Raw genomic sequence first — 15,050 nt, forward strand, 5'->3', positions numbered from 1 at the left:
CCTTTCCTAAGGGGGTAGGGGAGAGAAGAGAGAATAGAAAAAAAAATTGTTATGTGCATTTTCAATGGATCATGGAAATGGAACAAAAATGCCTTACATCCTGATCATATTCCAGGAACACATGGAAGTTGCGATCCTTACTGAGAACAGGGTGAGAAGAGAGCCGCTGCAGAAAAACCTCATGGGAGGATACAGTCTTCTTAAAGACCGCGAGATACTCACTGGAAGAGAAACACACAAGGCATTAAGCTGGGACCACTTGACAAATAACCAGTATTGGTCCCAGTTATCACCACTGTTCTGCTTATACCACTTAAGGAAAACACTCAAACTAGACCAAAACATTCTGGTACAACCTTTTATGTAGTTAATAATTAGGCATTTGCCATTTGGGAACCTGTGGGGAAAATAAAAAAGGAAGGAGAAAGTAACACTACAACGGGAGCTGAGAGAGCAAGCCTACAAAGCCCCAATCTACATGCAATGACTGCTAGTATTTAGCAGCCACAGAACACTGGCTTTGGTCAAACAATCAAAATGCCTTAGTCCTGCAGCCACATAGAGAGCACTCAAGTCTAATAAGGCTTGGAATTATCACACGTTATAAAGTTATCTCAACCTAGGCATTACAGATCACACTAAACTTCTTAGTGGTAGGACTTTAGTCTATTGTGCTCAGTACCTCATCCTCAGAACAGGCCAGGACAGGTACTCCAGCATGTGTGGAAGGACTTAGTACCTGGAGCCATGTGATCACCAGCCCCAGAGAATATGGACACTGGGCAGAGCATGGAGGACAACTGCTGAAATGGGCGCCACACTGAGTGTGTGAGCGGGGAGAGAGGGTCAAGAGAAATAGGTCCAAGGATAATTTCATGATTAACTTTAATATAAATCCCCAACTGTGATACATTTTTGTTTGAAATACTTATAATCAAGTTAAAAGATGCTTTCTGTGAACTAGGACTTCTTTCAAACCTGTTATTCAGATGTGATTGTTATTCAGAGTGCTTCTCGTAACCACATCATTGCAATCTAGTTTCAGCTATACCCCAGTCACCGAAATGAAACTTCGTTCATTATCAGCAGCCTGAGGAGTTCTTTATCTATACAGACAAAGGCTTTCTTCTTCACTATGCCAGACCAGCATTCCATAACAAGCAGTCCACCTGCGGGAAAACAATCACTCTATCCAGTGTCCATAGGGAATCAACTGCAAAATGCAGTTCTACAAGACCACGCATTAGAGAACTAATTAACTCCATACTTAAAAGAGAACTGCCAGCTTCTTCTGATTTCTATATACATCATCACTTTGGTCCTTTTCAAAAGAACAGAGTCCTGGGGGTGCCTGGGTGGCTCAGTGGGTTAAGCCACTGCCTTCAGCTCAGGTCATGATCCCAGGGTCCTGGCATGGAGCCCCATATCGGGTTCTCTGCTCAGCGGGGAGACTGCTTCCCCCTCTCTGCCTACTTGTGATCTCTGTCAAATAAACAAATAAAATATAAAATAAAAGAACAGAGTCCTATCAAAAAACCCCACTTACGCTTCCAGCTCTTGCTTCATCTTAGCAAATTCTTCTTTGGTCATAGACCCTTCACCCTCTCCCAATTTCTGCATTTTTTCTCGAGGGCCATCAAAGTCAGGCTTCGTAGGAGCAGGTGGAATCTGTAGGAAAAGCAGGTTAACTCACGAGCAGTCTTGTCCCAGCAGTGGCAGTGACATTCTACTCAGTGCCTATGCACAAGGAGGCAGCCAGCTCAGTGGGGCTATCTAACAGGTCAGCCTGTTCTTCTCTTAACCTTATTCCACTTGGCCATATAAAAGAAGACTCCTGGGCGCCTGGGTGGCTCAGTGGGTTAAGCCGCTGCCTTGGGCTCAGGTCATGATCTCAGGGTCCTGGGATCGAGTCCCGCATCGGGCTCTCTGCTCAGCTGGGAGCCTGCTTCCTCCTCTCTCTGCCTGCCTGCCTCTCTGCCTACTTGTAATCTCTGTCAAATAAATAAATAAAATCTTAAAAAAAAAAAAAAAAAAGAAGAAGACTCCTCCCCACAACTGGACACTCAGACTGTCATTTTTTCAGGTTACCCAGTACGGATGATTTATAGGGGATAATAGTGTTTAGCCTGCTTCAATGTCGTTTAAAATGTATATATTACAACCAGTGCTAAAATGAAGTCAATGAAGCACCATCAAGATTAGACTCTAGGGGCGCCTGGGTGGCTCAGTGGGTTAAAGCCTCTGCCTTTGGTTCAGTTCATGGTCCCAGGGTCCTGGGATTGAGCCCTGCATCCGGCTTTCTGCTCAGCAGGGAGCCTGCATCCTCCCTCCACCCCGAACCACCTGCCTCTCTGCCTACTTGTCATCTCTGTCAAATAAATAAATAAAATCTTTAAAAAAAAAAATCTTTAAAAATAAAATTAGGCTCTAACATTAAAGGCATTTTTTAATTCCAGAGGATAATAAAAAGATTCCAATTTTAGGTGAACAGAATATTCTCAGACACAAGCTTCAATACTACTTTTATTAGCACAAAGACAACTGCTTCTCCTACTTCTTGAGTGGACCACAATACTTTTGAGAAATCTACTATACACCACCATCACATCACTACTGAGGTTTTCCTAGAAATCAATTCTACTTGATGCCCAAAAGTACTAGAGAAAATACCAAACCCAAAAGGTAGAGAAGATTCAAGCCATGAACTAATTATAATTAGTCTATTATACAGGTCTTAAGACTGTATGCTTTACCTCATAGCTATAACACAACTCTTCTGTAGTTTAGCCATTACCAATAGCACATGCTCTACTTGATAGATGAAATCAGACAGTTTTCACAACCCATTATAAAAAAAATGGGTAAGAGTCTTTTTAAACAAAACAAATACGAGAAGGCAGAAGAAACTGGCTTCAGAAATTATCTGATTTTCCAAAATGCACTTACGATAAGCCCAGCATAGTCTGCAGTTTCAATGAGAGTGTCATGTAGCCACACAAAGTCTTCATGTTGCCTTGTAACAGAGAACTCCGGATTCTGAAACGTGGACAGCGTGGTCTGTGAAAAACAGTTAGAAATTAACTGGTAACCACCACTTTTTGATAAAGTTTCCTAGGCTGGTGCTATGGGAAAATTCTGCATGACAAAACATCTCAGTGAGACCCAGTCAAGAACAAAAGCAGAAACACTGAGAACAAAAGCAGCAACATGTGATCTCCTTACTATAATAAAAGTCACCCCTGAAGGGGCGCCTGGGGGGCTCAGTGGGTTAAAGTCTGTGCCTTCAGCTCAGGTCATGATCCCCGGCTTCTGGGATCACCCCATCTCTCTGCTCAGCGGGGAGCCTACACCCCCCCACCCACCCCCACCTGCCTCTCTGCCTACTTGTGATGTGTCAAATAAATAAAATCTTAAAAAAAAAAAGTCACCCCTAAAGATTCAACATGTTCTTTAAGGAATTCTTTTCACAAAACTCCCTCTCAGGTCAAGTCAGGCAGATATAATCATATAGCTGTCACACTGCCTCCTGAGTGAGGTATGCTAATCAAGCCACCAAGGTATCAAGAGAAATCCACACGGGGAAGGACCAGGACCATAGCAAGGACCATAAGCATAGCCTCTCTCTATACTGGAGATGTGCTATAACCCAAAAGCTTTGTATATCATCTTCAGTCTTGAATTCATAGTGCCCAAAGATGGCACTGCTTTGCACTATACAGCTATTTTGCCCCAATTTAAGTTTAGAAATTAACCAATTTCAGTAATAGTTGAGTCACTGGTTTTCTCAACAGCTGTTCAAAATGTTAATAAAAGTTTTGTCGCATGGTAGCAAAGGGGGGGTGCAGTTTGCCCAAGTCAAATTGTGCCTTAGCTATTTATTTTACTTAAACCTGTGGCAGTTTCCTCACCTGTGATAATACAATAATACCGTAAGGTTATTATAAAGAGAAAATTAAATACATGTAAACTCTTTACAACAATGCCTGGCATAAGACAAGCATTCAGTGCATTTTAACTAGTACGGAAGGAGAAAGCACACTGAAAATGTTCCTGAAAGGATGGATTCTGAAACACTGTATTTACTCTCCACATTTTTTAGACTGGCATATTGCCTTTGTCAAATTAAAAATCTGTATATAAGGCGCTTGGATAGCTCAGATGGACTCTTGATTTTCAGCTCAGATATGTTCTCAGGGTTGGAGATAGAGCCCTGCATTGGGCTTCAGGCTCCATGGGGAGTCTGCTACAAATTATCTTTCCCTCTCTCTCGGCCCACCCCCCACCACTCCCGCATTGTGCTCTCTTTCTTTAAAATAAAATCTTTTTAAAAAACTGGATGAGGAGGGGCACTTGGGTGGCTCAGTGGGTTAAGCCTCTGCCTTCCGCTCAGGTCATGATCTCAGGGTCCTGGAACCAAGTCCTGCATCAGGCTCTCTGCTTTGCAGGGGGCCTATTCCTGCCCCCTGCCTGCCTCTATGCTTACTTGTAATCTCTGTCAAATAAATAAACTCTTTTTTAAAATAAATAAATAAAAATTGGATGAGGAAAAAAGTGTTCTGAATCACAACAAACAGAAGAGGCAAAGACCAGTAACTCATTAAATATCAGAAAAAAGCAAGCACTTCTCCCTCATGCAAAGAAAAACAAAGGGGGAAGATCTAAGCTGTGCAGATAGTGGCTCCACACATCACTGCCTGGTCTGCTTCCTCATGAAGCAGAGTACAAGCCACCCAACATCAGCAATACCCACAGCACTGGGGCTCCCCAACAGTGGAAAATGCTGAAGCGAGAACACTTATCTCATGCTCACTACAAGCAAGATGAGGTATGTTCTCCCTCAGCAGTAGTGTTACACGCAAACCAGCAATCATTTCAGTTCAGGACATCTCTTCTTGCCCACTGTCAATCACAAAGCTACAACACAGCATTGCTTTGATCACTAGTCACTGTCACTTACCTTGGTGTGCACGGTAAATTTGACCTTCTCTCTCTCACTGAGTGCATCAGGTATGTCAATCTGAAGCGAGGGATCAACATTCAGGTCCACAGATACAGATCTCAGCTGAAAGACAGTTTTTGGCTATTAGTCTCAACTTCACTGTAGTGTTAAAAGTATCCCTCCAAAAATGCAAGCTAGGAATTAAAAAGTATTCTATACAAGATCATTTATAACAATAGCTCTTACGTTTACTTGAAATTGTAGGGAAACCTGCTCTTTAAATGAATGGGTAGGTCGAAAATATTCCTGTATTTCTGAATAAAGGAACAAGATGATTTTATGTCTATGTGAAAAATACACTTAACCAAATATTTCAACTATAGTGAATTGGAATTAGACAGAATAAATAAATGCCCCAACTACAAAGAACATTCAAGAGGCATTACCAGATAGTACACAGAACGGAACTAACTTAGAAACTTAAAAAAAAAAAAACAAAAACAAAACAACAAAAAAAAAAAACACAAAACGGTCATGTGGTATGGGATTCCTAAGTATAAAAGAAAAATTAGCTCGGGAACCAATCTATAGTCAGAGATTGTTTCAAAGAGATGAAAAATCTAGACACAAGATGTAGATTACAAAAACAAAGGCCTCAATTAGGAAAATCCCCCCCCCTTTTTTTTTGAAGATTTAGTTGACAGGGATCGTAAGTAGGTACAGAGGCAGGCAGAGGGAAGCAGGCTTCCTGCTGAGCAGAAAGCCAATGCAGGGCTCAATCTGACCCTTACTGATCTGATCCTTACCGGAGCTGAAGGCAGAGGCTTTAACCCACTGAGCCACCCAGGCCCCCAAAATACCACATTCTTGACACATGAGGACAAGTGTGAACACTGCCCCGGAAGCAAAGTAACGGATTTTGTTATCTAGAAATTCAGAGGAAAGGAATACCCAATTTCTTTTCCCAGTTTAAGAAGAATTTTGGAAGAACTAGAGTGTTGGGGGGGATGTGGTTAAAATAGCTTTCCCACTAAATCTAAAACATGATAAATGTCCTAATTCTGAAAGCAGACAAGCTGAGGGTCAATCTGAAGATGTGATACAAACACAGCATGACAGTGTATGCAGAATAAGCAGCTCAGGGGCGCCAGAGTGGCTCAGTGGGTTAAGCCGCTGCCTTCAGCTCAGGTCATGATCTCAGGGTCCTGGGATCTAGCCCTGCATCGGGCTCCTAGCTCAGCGGGGAGCCTGCTTCTCTCTCTGCCTCTGCCTGCTTGTGATCTGTCTCTGTCTCTCTCTAATAAATAAATAAAACCTTAAAAAAAAAAAAGAGTAAGCAGCTCATCCCCCTCGCACCCAACTAGGAAACTAGTGCCAAAGCATCACACTCTAGATTACTGAATCCAGGGAATGCCAAGTGAAGACTGGCATTAAGAGGATAACAGAGCAGAGAGTTACTTCCCTCTGAATTTCCCTTTGGAATTTTCCCCTTCAAAATTTGAAGTTTAACACCAAGTGAAGTTTAACTTCAGAAACTAGGAAATCTGGTTCATCAGTTCTATAAAGATTAAATATATTCACATACCAAAAATGATTATTTCTCTCCTATCTTAGAAGAGATCAGTACCCTCTTTTCCTTGTGAGCACTGCAAACTAAAAAATTTCAAGCTGCAAAAACCAGTCAGACCTTGAATGGCTCTCCTCTAAGAAAAAGAAGCTTCAAATAATAAAGAATAAATAGTTCCTACTCAAAGGCTTCAGTATTAATAAGAACACAGTATACTTAACAGTCCCTGACATCTCAACCTCAATATTTCTTCCAAATGGATTCTTAATTACACCTACAAAATATTTGCTTGTTTGGCTTAATTTTCACATGTCCATTTATGAGATCTCTGCAAACAAGAGATAAGGCTTCAAGGTCAGGAATACTTCCTTCTATCACAACTGTGACTCGAGCTGACATAGTTCTGATAAAAGCTTCCTTCCTTCTGTTCATTTGTCACTGGACAAATACAATGTTGGAAAAGACCTCGAAATACACACAAATCTGATTGCAGAGAATACTGACCATCCCACCTATCATATATTTCTGGTAGTCCAGGAAATAAAGTAAGCCAGGTGTAAAAGAGGCAAGAGATACTGCTGGAAAGACAGGGTAGCCCATAGGACAGGTCTAATGTACATTCAAGCAGCTGCTCTTTCCTAAGATTCCAGCTCCCAAGAAGTCACAAATCCTGGTTCCTAGTCAGCTCTCAATTTCAAAGATTCCATTTTAGCCCACTCCAAGTGAAGCAAACTCCATGAGCCTACCAACTCCACATGGACTACATTTTGAATTAAGATTGAAGGACCCAAAGGAAACTTAATCTAGTAAATGGGGTTCATTTAAGCACCTCAGTCAAAGCTACAATCTACTTTCCCAACTGCTTTTTGTTCCACGCAACAAACTATTCTGGTTTCCTCTCTTCCCATAGGTTCAACCATGCAGAGGTAAAACCCCAGACTACTTACTATATTACTACCTTCTTTTCTGGTCAGCACAGAAGTATCGGGTTTTGTGGGGGGTTTTTTACAACAAGGGCACAAAGAAATCACAAAAACCACCAGAGGCTTCAAAAGACTTTCCATCATAGGATACCAAGCATCCAAGGTTCTCCAACATATAATCATTTTTGCTGGGACACATCACCTTAGAATTCAAACAAAAATCCAACCACCTGACATGATAGTCTTACCCTCCAGAAAAAAACCCCAGATAACACAGTAAGTCTGCATTTGAGGCTTAACGAATTGTTGTCTGAAAAAGAAGAGACTAGCGAAATTCCACACATTCAGGCCATCACCAACTCACAGAGTCCTCATTCACAAGCTAAATGAACTTTCTTGTTCTGAAAAAGCACATACCCCTCCAGATAATGAAGCAGATATATCATCAAGGAGTAAAAAGTTGTGAAATGTTCAAAGCTTCTAAGTCAGCACTGTATCCTGAGTACGGAAGCACAAGTGTGATTAAAAGGTCAGCATTCCTCCTGCTTAGTCAACAAAAACCCAACTGCCCCATGCCTCAATGCTTGCTAAATAAATCAGCAGGATGGAGAGTATAAGGATTGCACCCCTCCATAAACATTCCCCCATTCACCCACCTCCATCCCTTTCCTAAAAGAGTATTCAGAGTACTGCTTAGCACTGCAGGCCAACACTGTCAGTCTTTGACTTGGGCCACAGATGCCAAAATGCCTAGGAGGCAGACTTCAGAACTATCTGACCTTAGGCATATTAATTTTTCTGTTTCCCAGTTCCTTAGGTACCTCCTGAGAATCCAATTTAAAACATTACCTATTCTTGGGCGCCTGGGTGGCTCAGTGGGTTAAGCCGCTGCCTTCGGCTCAGGTCATGATCTCAGGGTCCTGAGATCGAGTCCCGCATCGGGCTCTCTGCTCAGCAGGGGCCTGCTTCCCTTCCCCTCTCTCTGCCTGCCTGTCTCTCCATCTACTTGTGATTTCTCTCTGTCAAATAAATAAATAAAATCTTAAAAAAAAAAACAAACAAACATTACCTATTCTCAAACAATGGAAGTTTTAAAACTTTCTTTCGTAGATTTCCATAGAAACCACCGCATCACATACCCAAAGTTTCAGATAGTGTTTCAGACCCAAAGTACTTCCCTACCAGATTAATTCTTAGGAGGATTACAATAATCTTTAAAAAGGGGGGAGGAGAGGTAGGAAACAAGCACTGTTCCATTTAGAATGCAAATTTTTAACTGTTTAAAAAAAAAACCTGAATGCTATGGGGCCTGGGTGGCTGCTCAGTTGGTTAGGCATCTGCCTTCAGCTAGAGTCAGCTTGGGTCTGGTCCTGGGGTCCTGGGATAGAGCCCCATGCTCAGTAGGGAGACTGCTTCGCCCTCTCTCTGCTCCTTCCCTACGCTCGTGCTCTCTCAAATAAAAATCCTTTTCAAAAAATCTGAATGCTTGCTAAAAGAACCTGAAAAAGAGAAAAACTGATACAGAATCCCTGTGCACTTCCTTACCTGTTTATCACCTTTATAGCTGGGGCACCTGATACTACTACAGAACAATTCTGCAGACCTCTGAGCTGCTAAGGACCAATTCTGATCCAAATCTTACTTATAACTCACCCTGGTACAAGATACCACCATCTGCAAAGCTCCCTCTACATACAAATGGTTTAATGGCTTACACGTGGCAAAGGGTACCCACTTATGTGACTGAAGAACATAGAAAATACTTAACATCGGATGTAGTAAACGTTATGGTGAGAAAAGACTCCAGTTTACACTAGCAACATACAACCAAAATGACAAGATAACACAGTGAGAAGAAATTATCTCACAGCAATTCTGTTCTGCTAAAATGAGGGCTAGCTGAAGAGCCACTTACACTAACTACTTTGGATGGGGGGGGGTGGATGAAATGATGGGTATTAAGGAGGGCACTATTATTGAGCACTGGGTATTATACTAAGTGATGAATCCCTAGATTCTGTTCCTGAAACCAATATTACACTGTAGATTAACTAACTACAACTTAAATAAAAATTTGAAAATAAAAAACAAAACCAGTTTTGGGGCACCTGGGTGGCTCAGTGGGTTAAGCCTCTGCCTTCAGCTCAGGTCATGATCTCAGGGTCCTGGGATTGAGCCCTGGATGGGGCTCTCTGCTCAGCAGGGAGCCTGCCCCCCCCAAGCCTGCCTCTCTGCCTACTTGTGCTCTCTCTTTAGAATTAAGATAAAATAAAATAAAACCAGTTTTGTACACAGGAGTAAGTTGGATATGCTAGCACATGCGACAACAATGTGTCTTCACTTCAAACTGTTTCTTTCTCCTAAGGCTTTTGCTTTGTAATCCCTCCCACTGCCTAGGAACTAAGACCCCTATCAGGGAGGTAGGCAACAGGACACATTATCCACGAATGGTCTGTTAATAGCATGGAGCCAAAACAGCGGCCATGAAGCCTGCTCTGTAAACCAGATTTTCATTCTGATCACAAGAACCAAGAAACAGGCTATTTCAGCTAGAAAGGCATGCACACCTTGCCTAGCCCAATACTCATTAGTGAGGAAATAAATTTTTAAAAATGCTCAGCTGCAGACTTACTGTACATTGTAGTTCTGAAAACAAGACTCACATGATCATACTTGTGAAACACATTCTGCTACTATTTCAATTCATAAGAAGTGCTCTAATACCATATCCTCCTCCAAAGCCCTCTTCATGGTTCAAGTAATTGCTTACTCCAAGCTTTTGTTACAGTTTTCCTCCATCCTGAAAGGTAACCAAAACCTATGTGTTATCTGCATTCAATTCCAGCTTTTCATCATAGCACTGGTGCATGAAAAGCAATTCAATCAACTCTAAGCAATGTATGAGCTCTGTTTTTACAGGTATTTGTCATATCTCCTGCCTCCCTCCCCCCACACCAACTGGGTCTCCCCTTCTGCAATTCAGTCCTGCCGTTATCATCTTAGTCCTCAAAGATACAGAACCAAAGGCTTCTGGAAAACTTCAGTCTACAAACACAGGTAATAGTTATGGAAGTCATACACTTTTAAAACTAGATAAAGGGCTGCAGCAGTGATCAGATTTCTACCACTCATCTTGGTGAGATGGGACCCAGAGGGACCCATCCCTGCTGACACCGTACCATTCTAACCGGTAGTCTACCAACACACAAGCTGCCCACGGTAGAACACCGCAGACTGCAGTGCATTCGGAGGCTACATAGCCCCAAGTTCCCAGAACAGGAACTGAGGCTTGGAAGAAGGTCAGTGCAGCGCACTCAGCGAATGGATAAACTGAATCATCACTTCACAAAGCTGCAAGCCTATCTATGAACTAGTTAAATTCCAACATAACCAGAAAGAGGTTAAGTTCAATTACTGGCTTAAATACCTTAACTCAAGAAATCCATCTATGTGCCAGATGCCTGTATTATTTTAAAATGAATTCACAAAACAAAGGAGTTAAAACTGTATGATCTGTAATGATCTTGCAGCACAGAAGTTCTACTAGGAAGCAATAAACCAACACTACAGAGGAAGTAGCTCCAACAAATCCATTCAGAGCTCAAGTCCTTTGCCTCTCCACCAAGGCAAGGCTGCTCCCAGCAGTTTCTTGGTCTACCAAGTCCAGGGCCCTCTAAACAAACCTGACATTTTACACATTAGTCACCTTGATGAGGGTGTTTAGAAATATTAACCACCATGGGGGCTTAGGCAGCACATATACTGCAAACATTCACTGCCTGATCCTCATGAACTTACTCTATGATCAACCCAAGATGAAAAATACACAGATTTGAGCATAAAAAGAATTTACCTTACCACCAATGATGTGGTTCAGCAACATGGGAAGAGAACTATCTGAGGTTAAGCTGTGTCATCTATATTTGAGACACAAATCATAGCATACAAAAAGAGAAGGCTCGGGGTGGTATTTCTTCAGCTTTGAGTCAGAGGTAAGGCACATTTCCCAGATCATTCAGATACAAAGACTGCAACACCAGCTTTTCAAAATTTTATCATTTAACAGCTCCCAGTATCCATTACCACAATGTTCAAGCTTTGTAGTGCTCTCCATGAAAGGTTAAGTGAAACCCTTGGAAATTGGTGACATCTGCATTTGTACTCTTCACAATTTACACGGACCCCAACAAAAGTAGTAAACCATAAACTCTTCAGGCAGAAAATGCACACACTGCAGCAACTATCTTGAGAAAATTACCCTTTCTCTCCAGACCATAGTAGGACCTTAAAAGTTACACCATATTTGCGAAAAGAAAAGCAGGAGGGATTCAAGCCAAGGACCCAATTTCTGAAGCGAAGAAGTTCAGTCATTTCTCTGCTCCTCCAACTACAACTTAACAAACTCCCTGCTGTGTATTTATGGTTTGCATTTGGGGTGTGAAACAGCTGATGATTTCTACATTCCTCTTTTAGGTGAAGATCTCTTTTAAGAGTTAACTCTATGGCCAATTATAAATAGGTGTTAAGAGGTAAAGAAATAGCTTTTTGGAAAGCTAAATCATGCCGAGAAACTTCAATTTATACTTGTGGAAAGTTTGCCACATTCATGTGAGACAAGATGTCCTGCAGCGGTCTTCCTACCATTTCAAAAAGTAAAGGCAGAATTTTACAAAGCTCTGAAATACTTTCCTCAAAAGAACTGGGTTCATTAGAAGTTAGGCTGTTTCCTTAAAATACTATCTAACTTCACTGCATAAGCCTTTCACATTGGTTATTTGAAGAATTCGGAGTACTAACCTACAGAACTACTCTTGCCTAATTTCTTCAAGCATTCAGGCCCTGATAAACAAACCAAGATGTTCAAAAATGCAGGGTGTTGCACCAGTTCTAAACACAGCACACTTCTCAGTGAGCTTACATCATGGCCCACAACGCTCTGCGAGTGTGGTGTCAGAGCCCCCAGCAGCCTCGGGTTTCCACAGTGGCACTGAACACCATGTTAAACACAGCTGCCCCTGAAACTTTCAACTGCCCTGAACCTGCTGAAGAAATCCACCTTTTTCCTTTTTTTTTTTTTTTTTAAAGATTTTACTTATTTATTTGACAGAGATCACAAGGAGGCAGAGAGGCAAGCACAGAGCCCGATGTGGGGCTCAATCCCAGGACCCTGAGATCATGACCCGAGCCGAAGGCAGAGACTTTAACCCACTGAGCCACCCAGGCGCCCCTTTTTCCATCTTTTTTTTTTTTTTTTAAAAGATTTTATTTATTTACTTGACAGAGAGAAATCACAAGTAGGCAGAGAGGCAGGCAGAGAGGGGGGGGGGGAAGCAGGCTCCCTGCTGAGCAGAGAGCCCGATGCGGGACTCGATCCCAGGACTCTGAGATCATGACCTGAGCCGAAGGCAGCGGCTTAACCCACTGAGCCACCCAGGCGCCCCCTTTTTCCATCTTTTGATACGATTCCTCAATACTGGTGAGAAAGCTAATTCCAAAGTTGGTCAACAATGCTTACGTTTTTATACAGCATTATTTTCTTAGAATTTATCAATCCTAGATCTAACAAAATTTGAAATGGGCTTACTAAGTATTGGTCTTAACACAACCTGACCCACACATCTCATACCATCTTAGGGAGAAAAGTTACCAAGTGATTCTAAAGGGACATTTGACAATTCATAATTTTACTCTCACTACTAGAGGGAAGGGAATCATCACCCAATAGAGGCCAGGGATACTGAACCCCTACAATGCACAGTACAGTTTACCACAACAAAAAATTATCAAGCAAAAAATGTGCATAGTAATTAGGTTGAGAAGTCCTGCTTTAAACCAAAGGTCTGGGGCACCTGGTTAAGCATCTGACTTTCGGCTTAGGTCATGATCCCAGGGTCCTGGGATTGAGTCCCACATCAGGCTCCTGGCTCAGTGAGGAGTTGGCTTCTCCCTCTCCCCTACTTATGCTCCCTCCCTCTGTCTCAAAATGAATTTTTAAAAAAGCTCTGTATTAGATGTTTAGGTTTCATCAAAGGAGAATCTCAAGATATTGAAAATTCTCCCTTGACCATTTCTTCTCACAGCCAAAAAAGGAGAGCAGATTATGACTTCTAAAGCAGTAGTCACAAATAAGGATCCCAAGACACACTGTACAAGTTACTGATCCAGAACTAAGGTGTGGGCAGCTCCAATTAAGTCATACTTCTGGCGTGCAGTAAACTAAGAGAAAATTGAAGTCAGGCATTTTGGTTTTATAAACTTCAGTCCACAAAAATTAGTAAATTTGGACTTGCTATATAGTATTTTTAAAAGTTCAGTATTGTTCCTATAACAAACTGTAGGTCACTCTTCACCCAAACTAAAAGAGAACAGTGTCCCTACAACTTCCACACCAGTTTAAAAAGACACAGGGCAGGATTAAGCATCTGGGATTGAGCCCCACATAGGGCTCTATGCTCAGAGGGGAGTCTGTTTCTTCCTCTCCCTGCTGCTTCCCCTGCTTGTGTTCTTTGTCAAATAAAATCTTTATGCACAGGACACCTGCATAGCAGTCTGTTAAGTATCTGACTCGGTTTCAGCTCAGGTCATGCTCTCAGGGTCCTGGGATTGCACCCTGCAGTCAGGCTCCAAGCTCACTTAACAATTCTATCTCTCCCTCCTGCTCTGCCCCTCCTATTCATGATGTCTTTCAGATAAATAAATAAAACTTTAAATAAAATAAAAACAACTAGCTGCAAACCAGAGTAGCACTATAAACATTAATGACTGGCGGAGGAGACACCACTCAACCAAAATTCACAAAACCAACTACTGAAGGGCCAAGCTGTAATAGCTGTAGACAGAGAAGACTATCACCTCACAGCTTTCCGTATGTGTTAAACTTAACTGGACTCTGGTAGCAATTTATTATTTAAAAAATGGTCCGGTGTGCTCGCTTCGGCAGCACATATACTAAAAAATGGTCCGGGGCGCATGGGTGGCTCAGTGGGTTAAAGCCTCTGCCTTTGGCTCAGGTCATGATCTCAGGGTCCTAGGATGGAGCCCCACATCAGGCTCTCTGCGGAGAGCCGGTTTCCTCCTCTCTCTCTGCCTACTCGTGATCTCTGTCACATAAATAAAAGTAAAATCTAAAAAAAAAAAAAAGTCCAACAGGCAATCAGGACCCACATTCAACTTACCATAGGTTTGCTAGACTACAGGAATGACACTCATCAACTTAAAAAGATAGACACTGACTCACTAAGCAGAAACTCACACATGCTGCCCACCTATTTTAATGATTTTACAAAGGGAAGGCCCAGAAAGCCTAAAAAAATACAGAATGACCTTAGACCAGGATAACTATTTTTGCAGGAACAAAGTTCTGCATAAACTCCAATTTTTCTTTCCTATCCACAAAAAACTCCAAGACACTACAGAACTCTGGAAGAATGGATATCTCAGTACTAGTTTATCATGATGATAACGCCTAAAATGCTATCAACGTTTTAACTTTTCAAGAGCGACTTAGTGGGCGCCTGGGCGGCTCAGTGGGTTTAGCCTCTGCCCTGGGCTCGATCTCAGGGTCCTAGGATCGAGGCCCGCATGGGGCTGTCTGCTCGGCAGGGAGCCTGCTTCCCTCTCT

General features: G+C 42.1%; 1 protein-coding gene and 1 non-coding gene across 4 annotated transcripts in view; both read right to left on the reverse strand.

Moving 5' to 3' along the window:
* Positions 1 to 15,050, reverse strand: part of SNX5 (sorting nexin 5) — a 29,114-nt gene that overhangs the window by 11,163 nt on the left and 2,901 nt on the right. For all 3 annotated transcript variants that reach the window (XM_044263496.1, XM_044263495.1, XM_044263494.1), the window contains 4 exons: positions 4,958 to 5,062; positions 2,947 to 3,057; positions 1,547 to 1,668; positions 98 to 221 (listed from right to left, as the gene is read on the reverse strand). In XM_044263496.1, coding sequence (XP_044119431.1) covers positions 98 to 221; positions 1,547 to 1,668; positions 2,947 to 3,057; positions 4,958 to 5,062 — 462 coding nt within the window. The remainder of the gene's footprint in view (positions 1 to 97; positions 222 to 1,546; positions 1,669 to 2,946; positions 3,058 to 4,957; positions 5,063 to 15,050) is intronic.
* On the reverse strand, positions 10,539 to 10,776 carry LOC122916681. The gene has a single exon (XR_006386299.1). It is a non-coding gene; the product is annotated as a small nucleolar RNA SNORD17 (small nucleolar RNA).

The sequence above is a fragment of the Neovison vison genome, chromosome 8, assembly GCF_020171115.1.
Source record: "Neovison vison isolate M4711 chromosome 8, ASM_NN_V1, whole genome shotgun sequence".
Lineage (NCBI taxonomy): Eukaryota > Metazoa > Chordata > Mammalia > Carnivora > Mustelidae > Neogale > Neogale vison.